Source organism: Carcharhinus amblyrhynchos, chromosome 6 (genome assembly GCF_965287045.1).
Source record: "Carcharhinus amblyrhynchos chromosome 6, sCarAmb.v2.hapA, whole genome shotgun sequence".
In the NCBI taxonomy this organism is placed as follows: domain Eukaryota; kingdom Metazoa; phylum Chordata; class Chondrichthyes; order Carcharhiniformes; family Carcharhinidae; genus Carcharhinus; species Carcharhinus amblyrhynchos.
The window spans coordinates 92,872,836-92,895,829 of NC_137329.1; the positions used below are offsets into that span (position 1 = coordinate 92,872,836).

Sequence of the window (22,994 nt, forward strand, 5' to 3'; positions counted from 1 at the left end):
GTGAATCAGGTAGACAACTCAAAAAGGACTAATTTCAACAAGTTGGCTCAGGTGACTGGAATCAAATATTGGATGGTAAAACAGTAAATGAGCAATGGAATGCTTTCAAGAAAGTGGCATAGACAAGACACACTCCCATGAGGGAGAAAGGAAAGGCATCCAAAGTTATGGCTAAACAAGTTGTGATTAAAACGTAACAGAAGAGATTTACGATCGGCATCAAGTTCATAAAACAATAGAGAATCAAGCTAAGGGCAAAAAGTGCAGAGGAGAATTGGAAAGGAAATCAGAAGGACAAAAAGAATGTTCTAGGATATGGGATGTGTCAGTTCTCCAAAGTTCTAGCTGCATTACAGTTCAGTATCCTGTGAAAAGTTCTGACCATCACGCCTTAGAAGTGATATATTTGACTTACGGGATGTAGCATAAATTTACCAGAAAGATACTGAAAACCATTACCTGAATTACCTGGAATTTAAAACGGTAATTTGATGTTTTCAAGATACTAAGGAAACAGAGAAACTATTTCTGCTGGTTGGAGGTGTGGGGGTGGGTCCAGAATCTAGGTCAGGGGGCATAGTCTAAAATTCAGAAGTGAAATGAGGAAAAATTAACTGCGGTAGAAGTTTGGAATTCAGTTCTGCAAATGGTAACTGTTGTTGAATCAATCACTGATTTTAAATCCAAGAATGATACATTTTTGCCAACCATACAGAAAATAGCTGACAAGGGTAGTGCTATTGGTGTGTCCCAAGGAGCTGCATTCCTGTGTCAGGGTGCCAAGCCATTGATCTGGTCTGTGATATAAACCTCCTACTGTTCCTCACGCAATGGGCATCAGTTGCTACAGGCTAAGAGAGGCTGAGGTGAGGGATATGCTGGTGTTCAAACAGTGAAGTGCCTTCGTTGAGATGCAGAATTTTTCTACTGGCCAAGGTCAGGTGGTTTGGAAGCAGAAGGTTCAGGCCAAAGCCCCAGCATTATGCAGATATCAGTCCACATCTCAAAATCTTCAAGAGCATTTCTAGTTGTTATTGTGTAGAGCTGCATCATAGTATTCTGTTACTCTATTTGTTAAAATATATTACAGGAAGGGACTGTTCACATTCAGTACCAATACCACGTTTATTCTGGAATACATCATACGTTTAAAACGCTAAACTCAAGTCGGTGCACATTCAAATCTCTGCTCCAAAATATTGTAACAAGATTATTTGCATGCTATATAGCAGTGCACAGAGCAAATTGGTTTTACTGGTCAGGAAGTGGTGGGCTTGGTCTAGTGATTTATTCATCAAAAGTTGAAAGCTGATATAGACACTAAATTTTCTTTGCTCTTTGGAAACTAGTTTAAGAAGAGAAAACAAACTGCAAAAAATTAAAAATCTGAAATAAAAAAATCTGGAAAATACACCTGTTTGGCAGTTCCACACCCAAATCATTAACTAATTCCTAGCATTTTCTGTCTAATGTAGTAAAATCTCTGGGGCTGGAATTGAGCACTGCTGGCTACAGGACACTGCAACGATTAATGTCAATCTCTGAGGTACATCAAAAACAGACAATTTATACTGATACTGATCAATTACAACTGGCCTGCATTATCTCAAACCTTACAACAAACTTCAGTTAAGATCAGACAATCACTGAAACCAAGAAAGCCATTCTCCCCCATCCCTTCCTATGCATTACAAGGCTTCCATTCCTCTTCATGTTGTTCTCTTTACATTTAAAAAAAAATATAAATTTACTAGCACAATATACAAAAGTTTCTGTCATCCCCTGAGAAGACACCAAGAATTAAGAAAATCTATAGTCAGAATCAAGGAATCCGATGAAAATAGTCAGAAATGAAGTGCTGGGGAAGTCTTGAGGCCTTTTAATCATGGCCTATTGTCCTGTGTACAGGAAGGCAAAGCAGCATCAAACATAGTGGGCACACGTATACACACACACAATATCAAATCAATACCCTGTATGGCAGGCTCACACAGACACGTGCAAAAGATTATACATGAATAACAATGAACAGTGATTAATCTAGTTACAGTAAGCATAGTTCAGGTGGGCAAGGAACTAAGTACCTACAAGATACAAACACTAGGAATTAATGATTTCAAAAACAACCTGGAATTTTGTTCAAGGGCTTAGTCCGGATTTTTCTAATTGTGCCTTAATATTTGTATCAGCTTGAACTTGAAATATCAAGAAAAAAAATAATTTAAGCAGCAAGACTCCCTTCCCCCACCACACCCCACAAACTGATCTATCTCAGTTCTGGGATTAGTGTTGACCAGCTCATATTCCCAAGTTCATAGTCCTCATCCTCCAGGCCGGTGAAGCTAATGTCCAGTAATATTTTACTAAGACTGTCGTTCAAAGTGTCCAAGACCAAGCCTTCAGTCAAAGACCTATTTGCTTTGGTATTACAGTTTGCATTTACCTGCAGTTCTCGGGAACACCTTCTCGAATTGTCCTCTGAAAGAGGGGAGGAGCTTGTGTCAGGTACAAGATCCTTAACCGGTGAGTTCAAGAGCTCACGCGGTGATTCAAAGAGAGCAAAGTCTTTAAAAGGTGTACTACTTAAACTCAGGTATCCTGTGTTATTACGCAAGGGTGTTAAAAAGGAACCACATGGTGTCCTCACAGGACTGAATTCAAACAAGCTGTCATCTTTTTTCAAAGGGGTCAGTGCAATCTTCCAGCTGTTTGCTACAGTGACTGGAGAGCCTCCAGTGGTACCTTTGCTAGGGGTGGAGGAAGCAGGCTGATCGCGGGGCTTTTCTTTAATGGGTGTTTTGAAGTTATAATCTATGCTGGTGCTGGCAAAATCTGAGCATTGCTCCATGGTTCTGGATTCCTGGAAGTCAGATACAAAACCCAAATCTAATCCAGTCTCTGCTGCAGGCTCACTGGTTTCTGGGAACAGGATTACTGGCTCCTCAACAGGCTGAAGAACATGCCTCTGTTTTCGCCTGGAACTGTTCTCCCTGGACACCTCACCAAGTTTTGCTGTTACACTATTTTCATGCACGTCAGCAACTGGAGGGATTGCTTGAATCAGCTGTGGTTTCTCAGAGTTCTTTACTGAGGTCGCAGGATGATTATAACTCGCAATCTCACTTGGTACCTGAAACAAAAACAATCAAACCAAATACTTTGAAGACATTGATGTTGAAGGAAAGTATTACAATCTTCTTAACAATAACATTTTGTTTTTCTAAACTGTTTTTAAGAGAAGTGATCAGATAAGAGTGAATGCTGACCCAGATGTGAAGGGTTGGGTAGAAAGGACAGGATGGATACCATAAATTTGGTTTTAAGGTGAGTCTTTCAACAAGCAGCAGGAGGAAGAGAGATAGAATTTTATTGGGTAGGAGTTAGGTGGTTGAAAGCACAGTGTGATGGCCCCTGTGCTTTTGGAGCAAAGAAACATCTTCTATATTCAGGTGATGGTCCCTTTGTGAGCTAGGTTTCTCTTGAAGATTTCTTGTAAAAACCAAGTTCCTTCCAGTAACTAATCATAAATAATAGTCCAGCAAAAGGCCAACAGGAAGTTAATTATGAAGTAAGTTCCTAAGTGATCCTGGTCTCAAGCACGGTTTTAGTTTAGAACAAGCTTGCAGAGTTTGAGTGAGGAACATTAGAACCAGGGGAGTTCTGACCCAAAGTCATGCTTAAGATGTTAGTGAAACCTGTGTTGACCACAGAGTTTATAACTGTGGGATGGTTGGAAGAGTTTAAAAAGACAACCTTGCCAGAACTAAGTGTAAGGCTCAAGAAATTTTAACCCATGTTTGAATCTTTGAAATAGGACTCAAAGTGGCTAACCCTCCAATTTTTTTAGTTGGTATCTGACTTAAATTATCAAATCATCTTATCAAGTTGAGTTAAAGTCAAATGGGCACAGAAGGAAAGTTATGTTTAGAAGTTTAGTTTAGGTAATATGTATCTGTATTCAATATATTTTTAATATTTTTGATGTTAAATAACTGTTTAACAGTGCAATTATTATTATTCATCTTCTCTGATTTTTGTGTAGTAAAATTCTTTTGTTTAAAACCATGAACTTTGTGGTTTCATTCTTTTAGTGAATGTTCAGGTTTTTGGATTTCCAAACAAAAAAATCAAGATCATAACAGCAGCTACCAATGGTCGAGGCAGACAGAAATAGCACAGCATAAGACCAGCACTGGAGAAATGGCAAGTTCAAGGAGATTAGAATAATTAAGGACACTGGAATAATCAAGTTCAGAAGAAACAAAGGCATGGACAAAGCAGATAGGTTGTGGTAGGTAATATCATAGAGGTGCAAGTCAATTTGTGATAACAAGGACATTGGGTTGGAAACTCAGTTCAGGATCAAAGAGGATATCATGGTTGTGAATAGTCTGGTTAGACAGGTGGAATGAAATTAATGGCAGATTCTTGTGGTGGGACCAAACACTAAGGAAGATTGGAAAACGGCGAATGTTACGCCACTGTTTAAAAAAAGTAGCAGACAAAAGGCAGGGAATTATAGGCCAGTTAGTTTAACGTCTGTAGTTGGAAAAATGCTTGAATCCGTCATCAAAGAAGAAATAGCGAGGCACCTAGAAAGGGATGGTTTGATACAGCAGACGCAGCACGGATTCGTTAAGGGGAAGTCGTGTTTGACGAATTTATTGGCTTTCTATGAGGATGTGACTAGTGCAGTAGACAGAGGGGAACCGGTGGATGTGGTGTTTCTAGATTTTCAAAAGGCGTTTGATAAGGTGCCTCATAAAAAGTTGCTACAGAAGGTTAGGGTGCACGGAGTTGGGAGTAAGGTGTTAGCGTGGATAGAGGATTGGTTGTCTAATAGGAAGCAGAGAGTTGGTATTAATGGGTGCTATTCTGATTGGCAGTTGGTGACTAGTGGAGTGCCGCAGGGATTGGTGCGGGGGCCTCAGCTATTTACCATTTATATAGATGATCTGGAGGAGGGGGCTGAGTATAGGGTGATGAAATTTGCTGATGACACAAAGATGAGTGGAAAAGCAAATTGCGTGGAGGGTGTGGAAAGTCTGCAGAGGGATCTGGATAGGCTGAGCGAGTGGGCGAGGACCTGGCAGATGGAGTATAATGTTAGCAAGTGTGAAGTTATCCACTTTGGCAGAAATAATAGTAGGACGGATTACTATTTAAAGGGCGAAAAGCTGCAGCACGCTACGATGCAGAGGGACCTGGGGGTTCTTGTGCATGAGTCGCAAAAACCCAGTCTGCAGGTGCAGCAGGTGATAAAGAAGGCGAATGGAATGCTGGCCATTACAGCGAGGGGGATAGAATATAAAAGCAGGGAGGTCTTGCTGTAACTGTACAGGGTACTGGTGAGGCTGCAGCTGGAGTACTGTGTGCAGTTTTGGTTGCCGCACTTGTGCAAGGATATTTTGGCCTTGGAGGGAGTGCAGAGGAGGTTCACTAGTCTGATACTGGATATGAAGGGGTTGGACTACGAAGAGAGACTAAATAGACTGGGTCTGTACTCGTTGGAGTTTAGAAGGATGAGGGGGGATCTTATAGAGACGTATAAGATAATGAAGGGGATGGATAGGGTAGAGAGATTCTTCCCGCTTAGAAAGGATAGCAGGACTAGAGGGCACAGCCTCAAGATTGGGGGGGGGGGGGGGGCAGCGGGCGCAGTTTAGATCGGAGTTGAGGAGGAACTTCACTCAAAGGGTAGTGAATCTCTGGAATTCTCTGCCCGTTGAAGTGGTGGAGGCTACCTCGCTAAATATGTTTAAGTCACGGGTAGATAGGTTTCTGATAGACAAGGGAATTAAGGGTTATGGGGAGAAAGCGAGAAAGTGGAACTGATCCACTTCAGATCTGCCATGATCTTATTGAATGGCGGGGCAGGCTCGAAGGGCTAGATGGCCTACTCCTGCTCCTATTTCTTATGTTCTTAGGTTCTGTCCTAATGTTTAATTGGAGGAAATTGCAGCTCAGTTTAGACTACATGTCAGGCATTCAGTCTGATGGCACAGAAGCAGTGAAGTGGTTGAAAGAAACATAGTTGAGAGATACACTAGCATACACGTAGAAACTGACCCTTTGCCTGTGATCATAGGACAGCATGTGGAGAGGGCCAAGGATAAACCCTTGGGAGATTTCAGAGGATAGACTAGGGTAGGAAGAAAAGCAAATGCTGAAGATTCTGTGACTATCTGATTAAATCTAATGCTATCTCTGTTCCCTAAGAAGCCAATGACTTTCTAGGCCCTTTCCATGGTACTACATTCTGATCAACAAGTCAATGTTGGTGTCTGTGCTCCACACAAGCCCCCTTCTATGCTATAGCCTTCTATCCCTATTCTCTTCATATAGTCATCTAGCTTCTATGTAAATGTATCTATGCTAGTCACCTCAACTACTCCTGATAGCAAGTTCTCCATTCTAACCATTCTCTGACCCATCTATGAGCTACAGCTGCAGCTGGAGGATGTTGATCTGATTTTCCCTCTTCCTCTCAATGTACACATTCTTTGAGGCACTGTACAAAACAGGTGATAATGAGTCAGCAGCATTTGGACAGTGGTTTCAATAAAAATTGGGAGAGATATAAAACAAGCTGCCCATTCACTAGCACCCAATTTACACAATCAGATAAAGCCAAGGTCCACCCTACTGTGTGAGGAAACATCTAGCTTTCACCGTATTTCCCTATATAGCAGGCTAGTGAAATGTCAGCCTAATAACTGTGAACAAGCAAACATCATACCATTCTGGCATTGTCATTCAGCAGCAACCTCTAACTGATCTGAGCTAGAGAGTATTTCATTCATTCAACTAAACAACCAAATTTTTGCCCTTTGGATCTAGAAATGCACTTTCCTCTTTTTTAAAAAATTAGAAAGGAATTCAAACCTCTGGATCAGCCACTCAGTTAATTCTCGCTTTTCCCTCAGTCTCAGGTGTCTTTAAATGATAGTTTCACATTATGGAAATATACACAATATTACAATGTATAAAGTTAGTCCAGAGTAGTACTTTGTGGTATGTTCAGAAGGTTGAACTCGGGCATTAGCTGAAACTGATAAAGGGACAATTTTATAGAGATGTCACAAAGAGCTTTTCATGTAAATCTGTGATGAATTCTTTGAATATAGACTTCTGAACACTGAAGGTGAATCATGAAACAAAAAAATGTTGGGAGTGGAGGGATTACGGAATATTTTCAAAATGGAAGTTCTAAATTGACCAAATTGCCTCACTAATCTGTATCAACCTTATGGCCATTTCTCTGTCACATAAAAACTGAACTACATTGAAAGGATTAGAATAATCTTTCTTTGTTTTATGAAAAGACAATTGTCTTAAAGGATAGGACTTGGCATTTGAGAGAGCATTATATATTTCCTTTCAAGTCACAAAACCCTTGCATGATTCACCTCTGCACTATGGAGGTCATATAAAGTGCATTGGTGAGGCCACACCTAGAATACTGCAGTTTGGTCTCCTTATCCAAGGAAGGGCATACCTACCCTGGACAGAGTGCAACCAAAGTTCCTTACACTAATTTCTGGTAAGAGAGGCTTGTCGTGAGAAGATAATGAGTAGATTAGGCCTACCTTCCCGGGAATGCAGAAGAATGAAAGGTGATCTAATTGAAACTTACAAAATTCTGATACAGGTTGATGGTGAGAAAATCCATTGAGGAATCTAGGCCATGCTGGGGGGAAGTTGGCTACTTAGGACTGAGGCGAGGAGAAATTTCTTCATTCAAAGGGTTGTCAATCTTTGGAATTCTCTATCTCCAAGAGCTGTGGAAGCTCAGTTCTTAAGTACATTCAAGAAAGAGATCAATAGAATTTCGTATTAAGGGATAAAGGGATGATTTGGTAAGGTGAAGTTGAGGTAGAAGATCAGTTATATCTTCTTAAATGACAGAACAAGCTCAAAGGGCCAAAAGAGCTAACCCAGCTCCCATTTTCTATTTTGCTTTTTGTCTTCTAAACAGTAGAAAGTCACAATGTTTCAACACTGTGGCCATCATGGCCAGACAGAGACCCTCATGCCATAACTGTGGCAACATGATTAGAACACCTGACAGTGCCAAAACTGAAACCAAAATTCAACAAAATAAGTGAGAAACTCACGTGAAGGCACATTTTAAAAAACTTTTACAGTCCTTAATCAGGACGAAGGGTTTGACAAAGAACTGGAAATTAGGAGAAGCAAGAACAGTATGTTGAAACTAATCAGTGGTGCACAATCACATTCTTATATGTAATTGATAAGATGTCAGGATTGTGGCTAAGTACCAATCCAGAGTTTACTGAGCACAAGTGGGATGCATGTGCACGCTCAATTTCCCTCATGCTGGTTCCTGAATCTCAGACAGCTGATCAGTTTGGGATGAGCAGAGAGAAAACAAAGAAAAATTATGCCTCATTAATCTGAAGGTTACAGTACTACTGTTTTATTACGGGCTAGCAAATCCACATTTCTGAGCAGATTGTTCTTCACACAGAGGATCACAGACAGGCCATCATTACAGCTACACACTGCAATAATACAACATAATCCAAAGGCTGGTAGAACAAACTGGAAGAGGTCAAGCATTTTATCAATGTTATTTGAGCCTAGATGTGTGTGGCATCCTTCAAGTACAGATTTTATACAGAAATTTCTGGGCTGGCTACAGAATGTTTTACATTTTTGGAAAGTTTTAAGTTTCTCACTGGTATGCATCATAGCATTAGAACCAGATACACTGATGTCAGGAGGTATTGGAAGGCTGCATTCATGGGTACCTTGGACTGCCTAAAGTTAACATATTGATTATTTGAGGACTGTATCCCATGTGAACCACATTAAAGGAAAAATCTCACCTTTGGTGCAATCCGAACACGCTTGCGCTTCCTGGCCAGCTCACTGCTGCTGCTGGTGGCTGAGGAAGGATGCCCCTGGATTGTTGGCATGGTGATGTGAGGAGACGGCTGTAGGATGAGGGAGGAGGTGACTGGTAGTTGAATGGGCACCAGGTAGGAGTCAGTCCGTGGCAACAGTGGCTTCATTTTTCTCAAATTAACTTCTGTGCCAAGAAAACAGTTTATCCAGCTGGCTTATTGAAGTGTAACTCACCACCTCCCCTCTAGAATTTGATAACAACTAACATCCTTTTTCTTTCTTATGGAATTCAACCTAATTTAGCTCTATCATCATAGAATAAGGCTGGAGACAATTATTGAGCTAGATAGAGAATACACTAATAATTGAAATAAAATAATTAAGATAGTCTCCTTCTCAACTAATGACTTCATCCACTTTGATTAAAAATTCACCTCTTTCACACAGCTGTGCCCTGCTTTGCTATTTGCTCCCACACCCGAGGTTGTCACCAATTTACACATCCTCAACTCCAAAATCAAGATGGACAATCCTATCACTTCAGAATATTGCTGGCGGATTCTAAGAAACAGGCCGATGTTGTTTGCTGATACCTCTGCAGTCAGTACTCATCTTGTTTATTCAGGTTGTCACAACAGAAGTTTGATGCAGCTTCCAGGCTGTCTCTGGCCAATACAGAAGAGGTTAACACAGATGACAGAACACAAGTTTTTGTGTTTCGTCAATGTTTAGAATGAAGGAATGATCCAAGTGAATACCCTCCCTTTAATTATTACAAATGGTCTTGTTGCTGAGCTCCCTTCAAGAGGATTAAAGGTATTCTCCAAAACAGATTTTAATGTCAGAATTTCCCATTTTTCCACTGTTTGGTATGGAAGTTGCAGATTGCAGCATTGGGATGTGGACATGGTTTACACCAAAGTAACCATACACATTTGTACTGAATCTATATCAAAATGGTGGGTTGAGGTTATGTCAGAGGTTTAGGAACCAAATATTGAATTAATGAGGAAATCAGCCATCATTCAATTCTAGAGAAATTTATAATGTCAACTTGACTCCTCTTCCGGTAAACAAACACTCCTTAAGATAGGTTGATCTATTCTGTAGTATTTTAGCCCTACACTGGGACCTGAATTTTACATCACCCTGGCTGGTTTGGGGAGGTGGGGAGGGGTGTTGGATTCTGACAAACTGGGCTGATGGGTATTTATTGCCTATCCCTAAATATCCTTGAACTAAGTGACTTGCTAGCCATTTAAGTGTCAGCCACATTACTGTGGATCTGGAGTTGCACGTAGGCCAGGCCAGGTAAGGATGGCGAATTCTTTGTCTAAATGACATCACTGAACCAGTTGGGTTTTATGACAATGGTTTTATGGTTATCATTAGGCTTTTTTAACTTCTAGGTTTTTATTAAATTCAACTTTCATCTGCCATGGTGGGATGTGAGCCCAGCTTTCCAGGTCATGTCCAGAGACATGACCACAATGCCACTTCCTCTCCTCCCTTTTCCCCTCTATGAACAGTACAGTATGCTTTGTTTATATAGCGCTCAAGAAACGATACTTTTCATTGTATACTAATACGTGTGACAATAATAAATTAAATCAAATCAAAATCCTGTCTGCCTGACCTGGAAGCAATTTTATGATAGGGCAAGCTGGGCCTCAGACAGGAAGCTAGCGCTTGTCCCAATTAAAGCCCTTTAGTAGCCACCTAGAAGAGCCTATGAAATCCTCGAGCTCGGGTGGGCGCCCTTCCTCAACAACCGGGTACCTCTGGACATTCTCCTGGCCCATTTAACGATTCCCCAATCGCTCCACTGCCAACTTCCCCAAGAGTCCCCTACCCTTCATCGGACACCTGCCACTTCTCTGGCCTCCATGATCTAGCACTTAGTCCCAGGTATGTTGCGGCAGTGCCTCTTCCAGCCATTGCAGAATGCCAGTCGCAGCGTCACAGATTGAATCTGGTTCACTCGGTAATTAACCAAATTGTTTTTATTTAACCTCCTATTATCTGGCTTTCCCACACCCTCAGGCCTAACATTTTCAGATGTCAGGGGCTTGACCCACAATCTGGGATGTGTTCCCCACTGACCCAAGTGGGTCGGAGAGCTGTCTGCCCATCTGATTGGCTAGCAGCTCCACAAGGTGGGAAATCTCACCTGCTGCCAATCAATACTCATTAAGAGTGTAACCATGAGGCAGGCTTGTTGAAGTCAGTGGGGAACACATCCCAGATTGTGGGGTAAAGCTCCTGACATCTGAAAATGTTTGGCCTGAGGGTGTGGCAAAGCCAGATAATAGGAGGTTAAATAAAAACAATTCAGTTCATTACCGAATGAACCAGATTCAATCTGTGACGCTGCGACTACCATTTCCTGCCCAAGTGACATTGCGTTGAACAAACAGAAACCCAACTCCCAGTCTCCCTCAGTGATATTATTAAACATGCCTAACATTAGCAAGTGACTGCACTTTCTGGATGTTAACTCGTAAAAACACATTAAAATCGAAGCACTTCAAAGTTAAGTGGACCTTTTCACGTACCTGTGCTGATAGCTACGTTATTCTTTGGCAGCTCAGTGTTACCAGTACGCTTTTGTTGCTAAAATTGAACAGATTAAAAAAGTTTTCATAAATGCAAGATTAATAAACATGCAGAGGCATAATAAGATAAGATGCATAATGCAGAAACCCTTTTTAAACTATTAAAATGGATGTCAGTCAAGACAAAATTGTATTTGAATCCACGATTTAGATGTCACTGGTCAATTTATTTTAATTTTTTTGACACGACATGAATAGGCAATAATTTACTAAACATTCACATGCCAATATATTTGCTTTTAACATATAAAAAATAACCCAAGGAAATGTTCCAAATATTTTTCCTTGCTTCATGTTATTTTTCCTTCTGTGATTCACACACACAGTCACTTTCACGAGATTATATTTCCTGAACCCATTTGTTTTTTGGGTTTTTAACCCATTGTTTCCCTTTTTCCCTCAGTTTTTAATATCACCATTCTTTCCTGTTCATTTTCTTTCTCTTAATTCTCCCTCACTCATTTGTATACCTGACCCTTTGGTCCTGATATAATCATATGTCATTCCTGTTTTCCAGAGAAGCCAGAGTCGAAAGGCAGAAGTAAAACAACCCGATTAAAATAAAATCATCCACCCATAGTATGGGTAAGCACAGTTCACAGCAGCAATAGAACACAGAGCCCACTGTCTACAAGTAAATTAATTAATGCATACTTGTTTTAAGTACTGAATTTTATCAAAGAGAAATAAGAGCTGAGGTTATTGATATCCCAGCATATAACATCAAAAGTAATGCCTTCCCTTCCATGGCCCACCTAAATAAAAATCAGCACAAAGAGGTGACAAGGTGCCACCAATAGCACATGGGTCTTACTTGTTGACAGACCAGCACAGGTACTGCTTGGATCCAATGAGTCAGGTCAGGTGAGCTGTAATCCGATGACTGCATGAAATGTCGACCAAGAACGAGAAGTGTTGAAGGTTAAAATACATATATAAATTTTAAAGCGGACATCCTACTGCAACGAGGTGCTTCCCAGCAACTGGCCATTTTACTGAGCTCAATGAATGCAGCATGTCACTCAACAGCCCCCTTCTATAATGAGCATTGAAAATAGCTGATGCATATATCTTCCAAGTCCTCAAGATAACCCCTCACAGTCACTTAATTTACTTTGAAGCACACTCACTGTTAATGTTGTAGGCAAATGCTATAAAGGTTCAGGAGAATGGTTGCAGAGATAAGAGACTTCAACTGTTTGGACAGATTGGACAAACTGGGGTTGTTTTCCTTAAAGAGAGGGTTAAGAGGAGATTTGATTATGTTGTTCAAAATCACAGGGTCTGGGCAGTCAATGGGCACAAACTGTTTCTGTTGCCCAAGGATCAAGAACCAGCCAATCACCAACTTAAGGTGATTGGCAAAAGAATCAATGGTGATATAAGGTAAAACCTATTTCATGCAGTGATTGGCTAGCATCTGCAAACCACTGCCTGAGAGTGTGATGGAGAAAGATTCAATCATGTCTTTTGAGACGGAATTAGGTAAGCACTTGAAAGGAAAATAATTGCAGGGCAATCGGGAAAGTATTGGGGTGTGGTACTAGCCAAGTTGCTCTTGCAGAGAGCCACAAAGACATCATTCATTCTGCATGTTAGCCTGCTTCTATCACAAAATATTCATGCAAAACTACATTCATAGCAAATCTGGAATATTTAAATCTTGGAAATATGGAGGAACAGCTGATATAACATGAACACAGATGGATTGGCCTAGTTACCAACTGCACAGAATAATTAACATTGCAGGTCTAATTAACATAAAGCATACATAATTTAAAACAATTGTGTGCCATTCCTGATTCTTGAAGAAGCCAGAGTTGGAAGACACAATCAAAACAAACCTGGTTATAAAGATGTCATTTACCTGAGTAAAGACAGGTAAGCATACCTCAGTGACAATGGAGTCAGTAAATTTAGCAATGACAAGCACTTTTCGTCTATCCTGGATTTTGACATTTGTTTTATTATTAATTTCAGGTAATTTCAAAAGGAGCTTTTCCCTGTTCTCCAGATAATTGAGAAAAACTCCTGACATCACCCTAACATTACAATGTATCAAAATGAAATGATTAGGCATTTCCTTGACCTCAGAAACACAGATTCCAGATTGTTCCATATTGTAATTGTGAATTGAACTGTCTTGATTAACTCTTACACTTCTCAAGATAAAAGCAACTTATTGCGGATTGCGGATGCTGGAATTTGAAACAAAAACAGATAATGCTGGAAAAATCTCAGCAGGTCTAACAGCATCTGTGGAGAGAGAATAAAGCTAACGTTTTGAGTTTGGATGACTGTTCATCAGCACTCTAAGATTTTCCAACATTTTCTGTTTTTCTTACACTTCTCAATATCGTGATTAGCCAGATGCTTATCCAGCTCCTGACAGGAAACTACAAATCTGCACAAACAAAGTAGTGTTTTTTAAAATAAACAATAAACGCACCTTAACAACCTGATCCAATGTCAGGAAGCGGTTGGCTTCAGCACGGATTGTCCAGTGTGAGATTTTGCCATTGTGAGAAGTTTGACGTATGAACATATCATGTAGAGATAGGTTGTGCCTTATAGAATTCTGAGGCAGGGAGAAGGAGTTAATTATGATGATAATCAGCATTTTAAGTTAACAAAGCAGAAATGAGAAGCATTGGCAACAAAAAAAACTTGCATTTAAGTAGCACCATGACATAGTGAACTGTCCCAGAGTGCTTCACATGAGAGTGAACAGAATTTGGCATTAAAGAAAGACGCTCCTTGAATTTTTTTATTGTTAACAGGGAAACCTCCAGGATTGTCAGAACTGCCAAATGGAGGGAAAAATCTGCTCTTGAAATGGCATATATAGTGGGCTGTAACTTCCAATGGAGTGGAAATGGAGATAGATTACCACTCTGAAATTACTCACCCGGAAATCCAACAAAGTACTAGTGGCGACACAGTTTTGCACAGGAGGTTGACAATATATGCTTACTATCATAATGAACATCCACCCAGCTTATAAATTATTTTTGGTTAAATGCGTGGATTAAATCCAGCATGCCTTGTTGCTTATTAAATGTAATAATGTTTGTAATAAATCAATCTGGTAGGAAGAGTTGAAAAACAAATTATTTTTAAACGAGAAACGATTAAACATTAGTGTTCAGAGGTCTATAGGCATCCTTGTACATGAAACACAAGTTAACTTGTAGGACAACGAGTAATTAAGAAGGCAAATAAAACATTGGCCTTTATTGCAAGTCTATTTGAGTTGAAGAGTTTTAGTGAGATTGTACATGGTTTTAGAACCATAGAATCTCTACAGCAGATTGAGTCTGCACTGACCCTCTGCACTCTGCCTGGGCCCACTCCCCCATCCTATCCCTGTAACTCTGTCCATGATTAGTGCACAATCTACATAACCTGCACACCTTTGGACTGAGAGGCAAAACCTGAGTACCTGCAGGAAACTCACACAAACATGGGGAGTACATGCACACTCTGCACAATCACCCAAGACCGGAATGGAACCCAGGTCTTTGGTGCTGTAAGGCAGCAGCACTAACCACTGTGCCACCATGCTGCCCTACTTTGGCAAGACCAAAACTGTAGTGTTGTGTACAGTTTGGTTTCTGTACCCAAGGAAACCTTGGAGGGACCGCATTGAAAATTTGTTGGGTTGATTTCTGCAGTGAGAAGGTTATCTTATGAGAAAGAGATAACAGAATGGACCGATATTTCTGGAATCAAGAATGAAAGGTGATTTTATTGAATATATGGGTATTCTGAGAGGTCTTTGTGGGGTAGAAGCTGTGAGCCTGTTTTCCCTGGCTAGAGAGTCTATAACGCCTCTAGTCTCAAAATAGAGATGCCTGGAGAAATGTCTGCCATTCAGAGGGTTCTGAATGTGAGGAATTCTCTACCCCAGAGGATTGTCAATGTGATGATTGCTCAAGAGTTTATTCACGCCTGAATCAAAGCACGTTTCGATTCTAAGGGAATTAAGGATACTCCTGCTCTTGTTCTCAAAGGTTTGTTCGCCAGTCCTCAGCTCTGCACCAAGGTAGAACATCCCATGCTCCTTTTTCTCAAAGCTGGTATAAGATGTTCTGCAGTGTCTACCTGACACAACTTGTCAGGAACTACTAAGAGATTTCAGGAGTGGTGACTGAACTTATGACCCTCCACTCCACTGTTCATTTTTTTAAATCATTGGATGTTGGCGTTACTGGCCGGACCAGCATTTATTGCCTATCCCTAATTGCTCTTGTGCTGAGCTGCTTGCAAGGCCATTTCAGAGGGCAGTGTTACAAGTCAATCACATTGCTGTGACTCTGGAGTCACATGTAGGACAGACCGAGTAAGGGTAGTAGATTTCCTTCCCTGAAGGACATTAGTCAACGAGGTTTTTTTTTGATAATCGACAGTTGTTTCATTAGTTGGCATTAGGCTTTTAATTCCAAAATTTGAATTCAAATTTCACCATTTGTCTCAGTTGAAATCAAACCTGGGTTCCCCCAGACCCTGGATCTCTTGATTATTAGTCCAGTGATAATGCCACTGTTCCTCCTCCAAAGCACTACCAATTTAAATACTTTCATCTTACCTTCCAACCTGGTTTGGCCACATGTTTGAAATAAGGGAAATGATCCTCAATCCAAGTGTAGATTTCTTTTAGGGTCATCCTCTTGCTCTGAGTACTGTTTATCGCAAACTGTATCATAGCCATGTAAGAGTATGGAGGTCGTTCATGAACTGACTCTGCCTGCAATAAGGAGAGCATCCATCACAGAAAATGGAAACAATACCAAAATACCGAGGATATTGTAAAACACAGCCAAACAAGCATATATTTTGGACCAATACATCAGATTCACACACAGCGGGGGTGGGGAGGGGTGGAATTTTACAGCTTCGCTTATGCCAAAACCGTAAAATCCCACCTGAGGTCAACAGATCTACCATTGTCTGCCCCTCGCCCGCTCCAATTCCCATGGTGGTAAAATTCCGGCCAAGGTCTTTTAAATAATTGAATTCTAATGTTGGTCAGGTCAGTCCCAGGACAGTTAAGGCAAGGAAAGATTCATAGTAAGTCTTCTCTTACACTGCCCCAAGCAGATAGTCTATATTAGTTATATACAAGTTAACTCTACATTCCCTAAACTTACTTAAGCCAACCAAAAGTGACTGTAAAAAATAAATATTTAACTTCCTATACGAGCCATTCTGAAACACTAAGGAATCAAAACAAAGCTAAATACAAGTCACAGAACTTGCTGCATTAAATATTCATCTCTTCTTTCAACGTCATTGCATCTGCTGTCCTCAAATCTTCCTGACCGGCACTCGTTCACTACAGTCCAGTCCCATCACTCTCCCTTTCCAAACTCATCCCTTTTATGCAGTTTGCCTCCTCCTCCCTCTATAGTCATTCTATCCACTTACTAAATAATTATTCTTGACCCCAATGCGTCCCCAGATTGTTAATTGCTCTCTATGAATATGTGCACGTAAACTAAAATTATCAAATGGGTAAATACTTCAAAAGTGATGCAGCTTTTGGAATGCCTCAGAATTGAACACCGAGCCAGGATGAGCAGCACTTACAGTGGCACCTTCTGTTGGAGGCTCTTGGTTTTCTTTCTCAGTTTCATCCTTCACGCTGCAAGCACCTAGGCTATCTGTGCTCATCTTACCCAGCCACTGAATGTTGGTCAGGCTGTCATCCAGGAGAAGACGTTCAGAAACTGTAGAAGCTAAGAGAAGGAAATAATAAGAGCTTTTTGCATAAAAAGTAGAAACTTGCCTGACGTAGATCAGCCACTGTAGGTCACTTTGAGGCATCTTTCTTGTGGTTAGATTCTGTCATCAGGACCTATTACATTCTTGCTTTTATCCACTCCATTCCATCTATATTTTAAGCCACAATTCAAATATAGCCAGTTGCCCATTTTAATTGGTTGCAGTTCACCAGAAAAATATAGCTTTCCCTTTGACTGCGCAAAAAAACTCAGTTTTGAACGAACTTAGTTTGACTGGTGAAAGCTACTGCAGCGCTCAAACTATTTCCCATACTAAAATAACACAACCACAATTAGATGTATATAATGGGATTGCTGGTAACATTTCTAATTAAGGGCTACTGCATAACTACATCACCCTCTTAAGCTCCATAGCACATGGAGTCATCCAGCTCAATTAACACCCATTGCTTGCAGAGTTTTGCACCACATTGAATGTTACAAAGGGTTCAATAAGCAGGACTTGAATTTGAGATGCTGGTAAATGGCTGTGGTTTTGGAGGCCAAAAGACATTGCTGCAGAAATTCCTCAGGGTTCTATCATAGGCCCAACCATCTTCAGCTGTTTCATAATGATCTTCCATCCATCATAAGGTCAGAGGTGGGATGTTTGCTGATAATTACCATTTAATTGCATCTCCTCAAGTACTGAAGTAGTCTATGTTGAAATGCGTTAAGACTTGGATCATATTCTGGCTTGGGCTGATAAGCAGCATTGTGCCACACAAGTGGTGAGCAATGATTACCTTCAACAACAGAGATTTTAGCCATCTCCTCTTAAAACCTATGGAATTACCATTACTCAATCCGCCACTATCAACTTTCTGGGTGTTATCATTGACCAGAAACTTAAATGACCTGTGTGGCTTCAAGAGCAGATCAGAAGCTGGCCATTCTGCAGTGAGTAACTCACCTCCTGACTCCCCAAAGCTAATCCATCATTTCAAAGACAGGTGTGTGATGGAATGATCTAACACTCTCCACTTACACTGACAAGTGCAACCCCAACACTCAAGAAGCTCAACACCATCCAAGACAAGACAGCCCGTTTGATCAGTACCCAAGCCACCACCTTAAACATTCACCCCCTCCATTAGTGTGCAGTGGCAGCAGTGTGTACTATATACAAACAAGATGCATTGTAGCAACTTGCTGCCTTTGTCAACATCTTCCAAGTCCAAAATCTTTTCCACCAAGGAGGTCAAGGGCAGCAGGTGCTTGGGAACACTATCACCTCCAAATTCCCTTCAACACTCATAATTGTGACTTGTCCATCTTTTACTGTCAAAAGCTAGACCTCCTTTCCTAACAACTATGTACCTACACCACAGGGCTGCAGTAGTTCAAGGTGATAGCTCACCACCAAGTTCTCATGGGCAATTAAAAATGGGCAGCAAGTATTGGCATTGACAGTGATGTTTGCATCCCATGAATATAAACCATCGACTGGTTCCTGCCCTTCAAACTTCTGACCTTCATTGCCCCAGGGGAGAGCGTGCATTGGGCAGAGAATAAGTGCAGTGTGTTTTGTGCGGTTTGTTAGCAGAAAAGATAATGAGATTCAGAGAGGTAAAGGAAAAGCAGAAAATTTATTAATAAGCAGCAGACATCAGGAATGATCTTACTGGTTTGCCACGCTGGTCGATCAGCGTGGTGAGCCAGTAAGATCGGGCGACAGGTGAAAAATTAGGCTCACGCCCAGTTTCTTAGCTCTTGCAACGTTACTGGCCCTGTTCTGCCAGCGAAATCAGTGTCACAGCCTGTAAGATACAGACTATGTTCCAAAGATGCACGGGAATTTCAAACAGGAATTTCTTCGCATCAGAAGGTGACATTTCAAATTGGTGACCCACCCAGATTCATGCAAGTGGTTCTATAAGTTAACTCTGGTTTTTGGAAGGATGTTGAGGCATGCCAACATCCACAGTATCTCACGAAAAAAGTACAAGTTTGAACACCACTATTTGATCTCCTCTTCACTCTATGAAGTTGATAAATACAGACATGTGGGTGCCTGGTTGGAAGCAGTGACGATCAGTGGGACTTGTTGTTTTGTGCATTCTGGTGCTCAAGGAGATGGGAAAAAAAAGAGGGGTGATAGAGAAGCAAAATATTTCTTCTTCCATAAAATGTTAAACATTGGAGACTTTCTTGCATTCTGTTGTAAAGGCTTATCTTAGATTAAACAATGATATCAGAGTAGTCTCCAACTGTTGAACTAGGTTGCTACTGAAAATAGGTATGTACATGCTTCAAATCAGTAAGCATTTTTAAAGACAACAATGTTTAAAGAGGTTACAACCCGTTTCTGTTCAAAGTGGGAATTTAGCTTTTGTTTGTTCGAGGACTGGTGCTCGTGACTTTCATTACAGCTGTGGAGTCATCCACCACAGCAGGAATTTCCTCTGTATAATCCTGAACCGCTTCGGAAAACTGGTTTGCCACTTTGAACACATTGAAAAAGATAGCATCTAAGTTTAAACTGGAGTTACTGATTGGAGTTTGTGGGAGTTCAGATAACAACATTAAGTGCAAGAGGAATTCAAGTGGTTTCTAACCATTTTCAGAGGAAATCAATTTGTCTCTAATCACTCAAAAACTCAGAATAAAGAGCAAGTTCATGCTGTTTTGGTCTTTTGTCAGCAGCTAGACTTGAACTGTCAGAATTGTCTCTATGATTATTTCAGGACATCCACATTTGAACACTAAGTACATCACAATTATTAATCTAATTTGCTGGAAATAATATGCACACACTTCCTCACAGAATATATATGTCTAGTCTCCTTCTGCAGTATTATAATGTCACAAGGGACCGTTTCTTACCTGTACCAGTCTCTTGATCATACAGAGCTGAAGATACCAGTGTCTGAGGGATTTGTACTGAGAAATCATCCTCTTTCTTGATGCTGACACTACTTGCAAAGTCTGCTACTGCCACTGTGCCACTTGGGTTAGCAATTGTTAAGTTTGACTCTTCCCGGAACTCCGTCGACTTTTGGCTTCTCTCCAGTAGTGTAGGAAAACTTCCTCGTGTTGCACAAGGATCATTACTTCCCAAAGATTGACTCTGACGAGAGGAAGAAGTTGCATTACTGCTCAAAAGAATAAATTTCTTGGGCCCATTAGAACCACTCTCCTTTCCCTTTGCTGTGAGTGCTGCTATGATGCTTTGAAGGTCAGCATTTTTTGGAATTAACACAACTTGGGTGTTGGGCATTGATGGGTGGTTTACAATCCGAATCCTCTCGGGGAACTTTTGAGTCTCCATAGCTGTGCGCTTTTGTGAGCTTTCCATGTCATCTTTCCTTGGACAAGTGTTGGCTGTGCCAAAATCTCTGGACGCAGATTTGAGTTTGCTCGGATCATTCTTGTCCTCAGCAGCATTTTCCTTTGGGTCTGCCGGATTACTGAAGGTCAGGGGACGTTTCCTCCGTTTCAGAATCAAAGGCCTCCTTGGACTGGCTTTCATTATTATTGCAACTAGAGCTTCTTCAACCATACAGTGCCTGCAACATTAGAATTCAATCAGGAACTCTCCACATAATCAGAAATAATGTTAAAATAAGGCAGAATCAAATGCCAATCATTAAACTAAATAGCTAAACAGGAATATTCATTAGCACCAAAAATGAAATATTTTAATGAAATAATCAGTATTTTCTCTCTAACTCATAGGTGTGTGAAGTGAGTAAGCAGAGTATAATTCCTGCATGTGTTTGGTGCAGGTCAGATTTCAGGTGAGTATTATCTACATTTTAGAATAAGATCGAAGCAAGTGAAGAGCAGGGAGCCCAGTATGTCTAAATCTATTTGTACCAGTTCAATACTCTCTTCAGTCCTAACTCTTATCCATATTGGCCCCCCATCACCTACATTTTGATTATTAATGAAAGCATAAAATGGCAATGGTGATAATATCATCTCTGTGTCACACAACCAGTGACTGGTCTCCAAGTACATTCAACATCCTGCCATAAGGCTTTCAGGCAGTTTTCAATCGAGCGTACTAGATAACTACTAATTCCAGAAGATTTGACCAGAAAACAAAGTCTTTCACGTAGTGTCTTATCAAAAGCTTTTTTAATGTTCAAGCACATAACATGTACTGGAATTCCCTCTATAATTGAAAAATACAATTAGATTCATGAAATTCATGAAGAGGCTTCTTGGGAAATCAGGTTGAGTGTCAATGACATGGCCTTCTCTGTCTATGTAGTCATTGTTACACTCCTAAGAATTCCCTCAAACATCCACCCTATTATTGATGTCAAGCTAACAATTCAACAATCAGTACTCTGTTCCATCTCATCATAAACAGGTATTTTTTAAAAATGTCTGGAAATTTGTTGTCAAACAATAAATATCCAAAGCTTCAAAGGACAGAAATTAGGGGTGGTGACCAAACTTACTGTGAAAAATGTAACCTTTGAGGAAGCCTTTAAAGATGAAGAAATTGGTGACAGGTTGGAGATTCAGGAAGATAACTCCGGATTGCAGGAGCCACTAATGATGAAGGGAGCACAGAAACGTACAATGGACCAGAGTCAGCAACAAAAGGAAGTTAAGAACTGCAGACAGAAGATGCGGACAATGATTTAAAAGTGAGGGATATACCGAGGGATAGGTAACGTCAATAGGATAGAGGACGTCAATCAAGACAGGGATGTTTCATATCCAGAACGTCTAATGTATTTTCCTAGAATCATTGAATCCCTACACAGCAGAAGGAAGTCCACTGAGCCTAGGCCGGCAACAATCCCACCCAGGCCCTATCCCCATTACCCCATGTATCTACCCTAACACTAAGGGGCAACTTAGCATGGCCAATCAACCTAACCCAGTGTAGGTGGTAACCAGAGCACCCGGAGGAAACTCAGACACAGGGGGAATGTACAAACTCCACAGTCACCCAAAGCTGGAACTGAAGCCGGATTCCTGGCGCTGTGAGGCAGCAGTGCTAACCACTGTGTTATCATGCTCTCCATTTTGAAAGGAACAATAAGAGGGCACTGTCGTTCACCCAGTGCGTTCAGCTCATATTGTCTCCGACATGAAGACACCACCAATACAACTGATCAAAGTGGAAATAAGGTTGTATTATGTGGGAGACAGGACGTGGGCTGCAGGGTTGAAGAGGGGTGAGGTTCAAATTGGGGGGTCCAATGTATTCTCGATGCTCTCTTAATGACTAAGCAACAACTGGATAAACATTCGTTAACAATAAAGCAGCAGTGGGTAGCTGGCCACAGTGAACAAACGGCCGGTGGGGGCTGATAGTGGGCTCTGGAACCTGGGACCGTTGTTACAGTTAATTTCCTCCCCTGAAGCTAATCCGACATCCCGGGACAGGCCGCCCCGGGTACACACTCACCTGCATATTACCGGGCTCCGCACGGCGGATCCAGCTCCCACTCCCGCTTCACGGCTGCATCCGGACCCAGGACAGGGATCAGTGACCCAGTCAGAACTTCCCTCAGCCGCCGGCCCCTGGTCAATGTGAAGCCCGGGATTCCCTCGCTGTCTCTGCCTGTCCTTTCGCCCGGGCCCTGGGGGTTTACTCTCTCTCTCTCTCTCTCTGATCTCCGGCCCCGGGGGTTTGGCTCTCTCTCTGATCCCCGGAATTTGCCCCCGCCGTTGCGGGTTTTTTTTGTTACAGTTTGTAGCCAGTTGGATTTTTTTTTGAATCTCCAGCGTTCTGTCACTGCGGACCAATCCAAAGGCG

At 41.2% G+C, this 22,994-nt stretch overlaps 1 protein-coding gene across 1 annotated transcript; it reads right to left on the reverse strand.

Annotated features, from left to right (window-relative positions):
- Positions 1-348: 348 nt before the first annotated feature.
- On the reverse strand, positions 349-22,739 carry foxm1 (forkhead box M1). The gene is made up of 9 exons (XM_080190974.1): positions 22,644-22,739; positions 20,096-20,778; positions 17,076-17,224; positions 16,075-16,233; positions 13,936-14,064; positions 12,301-12,369; positions 11,427-11,484; positions 8,853-9,055; positions 349-3,130 (listed from the first exon to the last, which is right to left on the reverse strand). The coding sequence occupies exons 2-9, from the start codon at positions 20,769-20,771 to the stop codon at positions 2,267-2,269; spliced, it is 2,307 nt and encodes a 768-aa protein (XP_080047100.1). The 5' UTR covers positions 20,772-20,778; positions 22,644-22,739; the 3' UTR covers positions 349-2,266.
- Positions 22,740-22,994: the final 255 nt, after the last annotated feature.

Bases quoted from the DNA above. Each gene is read 5' to 3' on its own strand.
- foxm1 (XM_080190974.1), bottom strand. From the start codon at position 20,771: ATGGTTGAAGAAGCTCTAGTTGCAATAATAATGAAAGCCAGTCCAAGG. The intron at 11,485-12,300 runs GTAAGACCCATG...GTTCAATTTTAG, and splicing joins CTGTGCTGGTCTGTCAACAA to CAACAAAAGCGTACTGGTAA. The intron at 9,056-11,426 runs GTACGTGAAAAG...TTCTTGGCACAG, and splicing joins TAACGTAGCTATCAGCACAG to AAGTTAATTTGAGAAAAATG.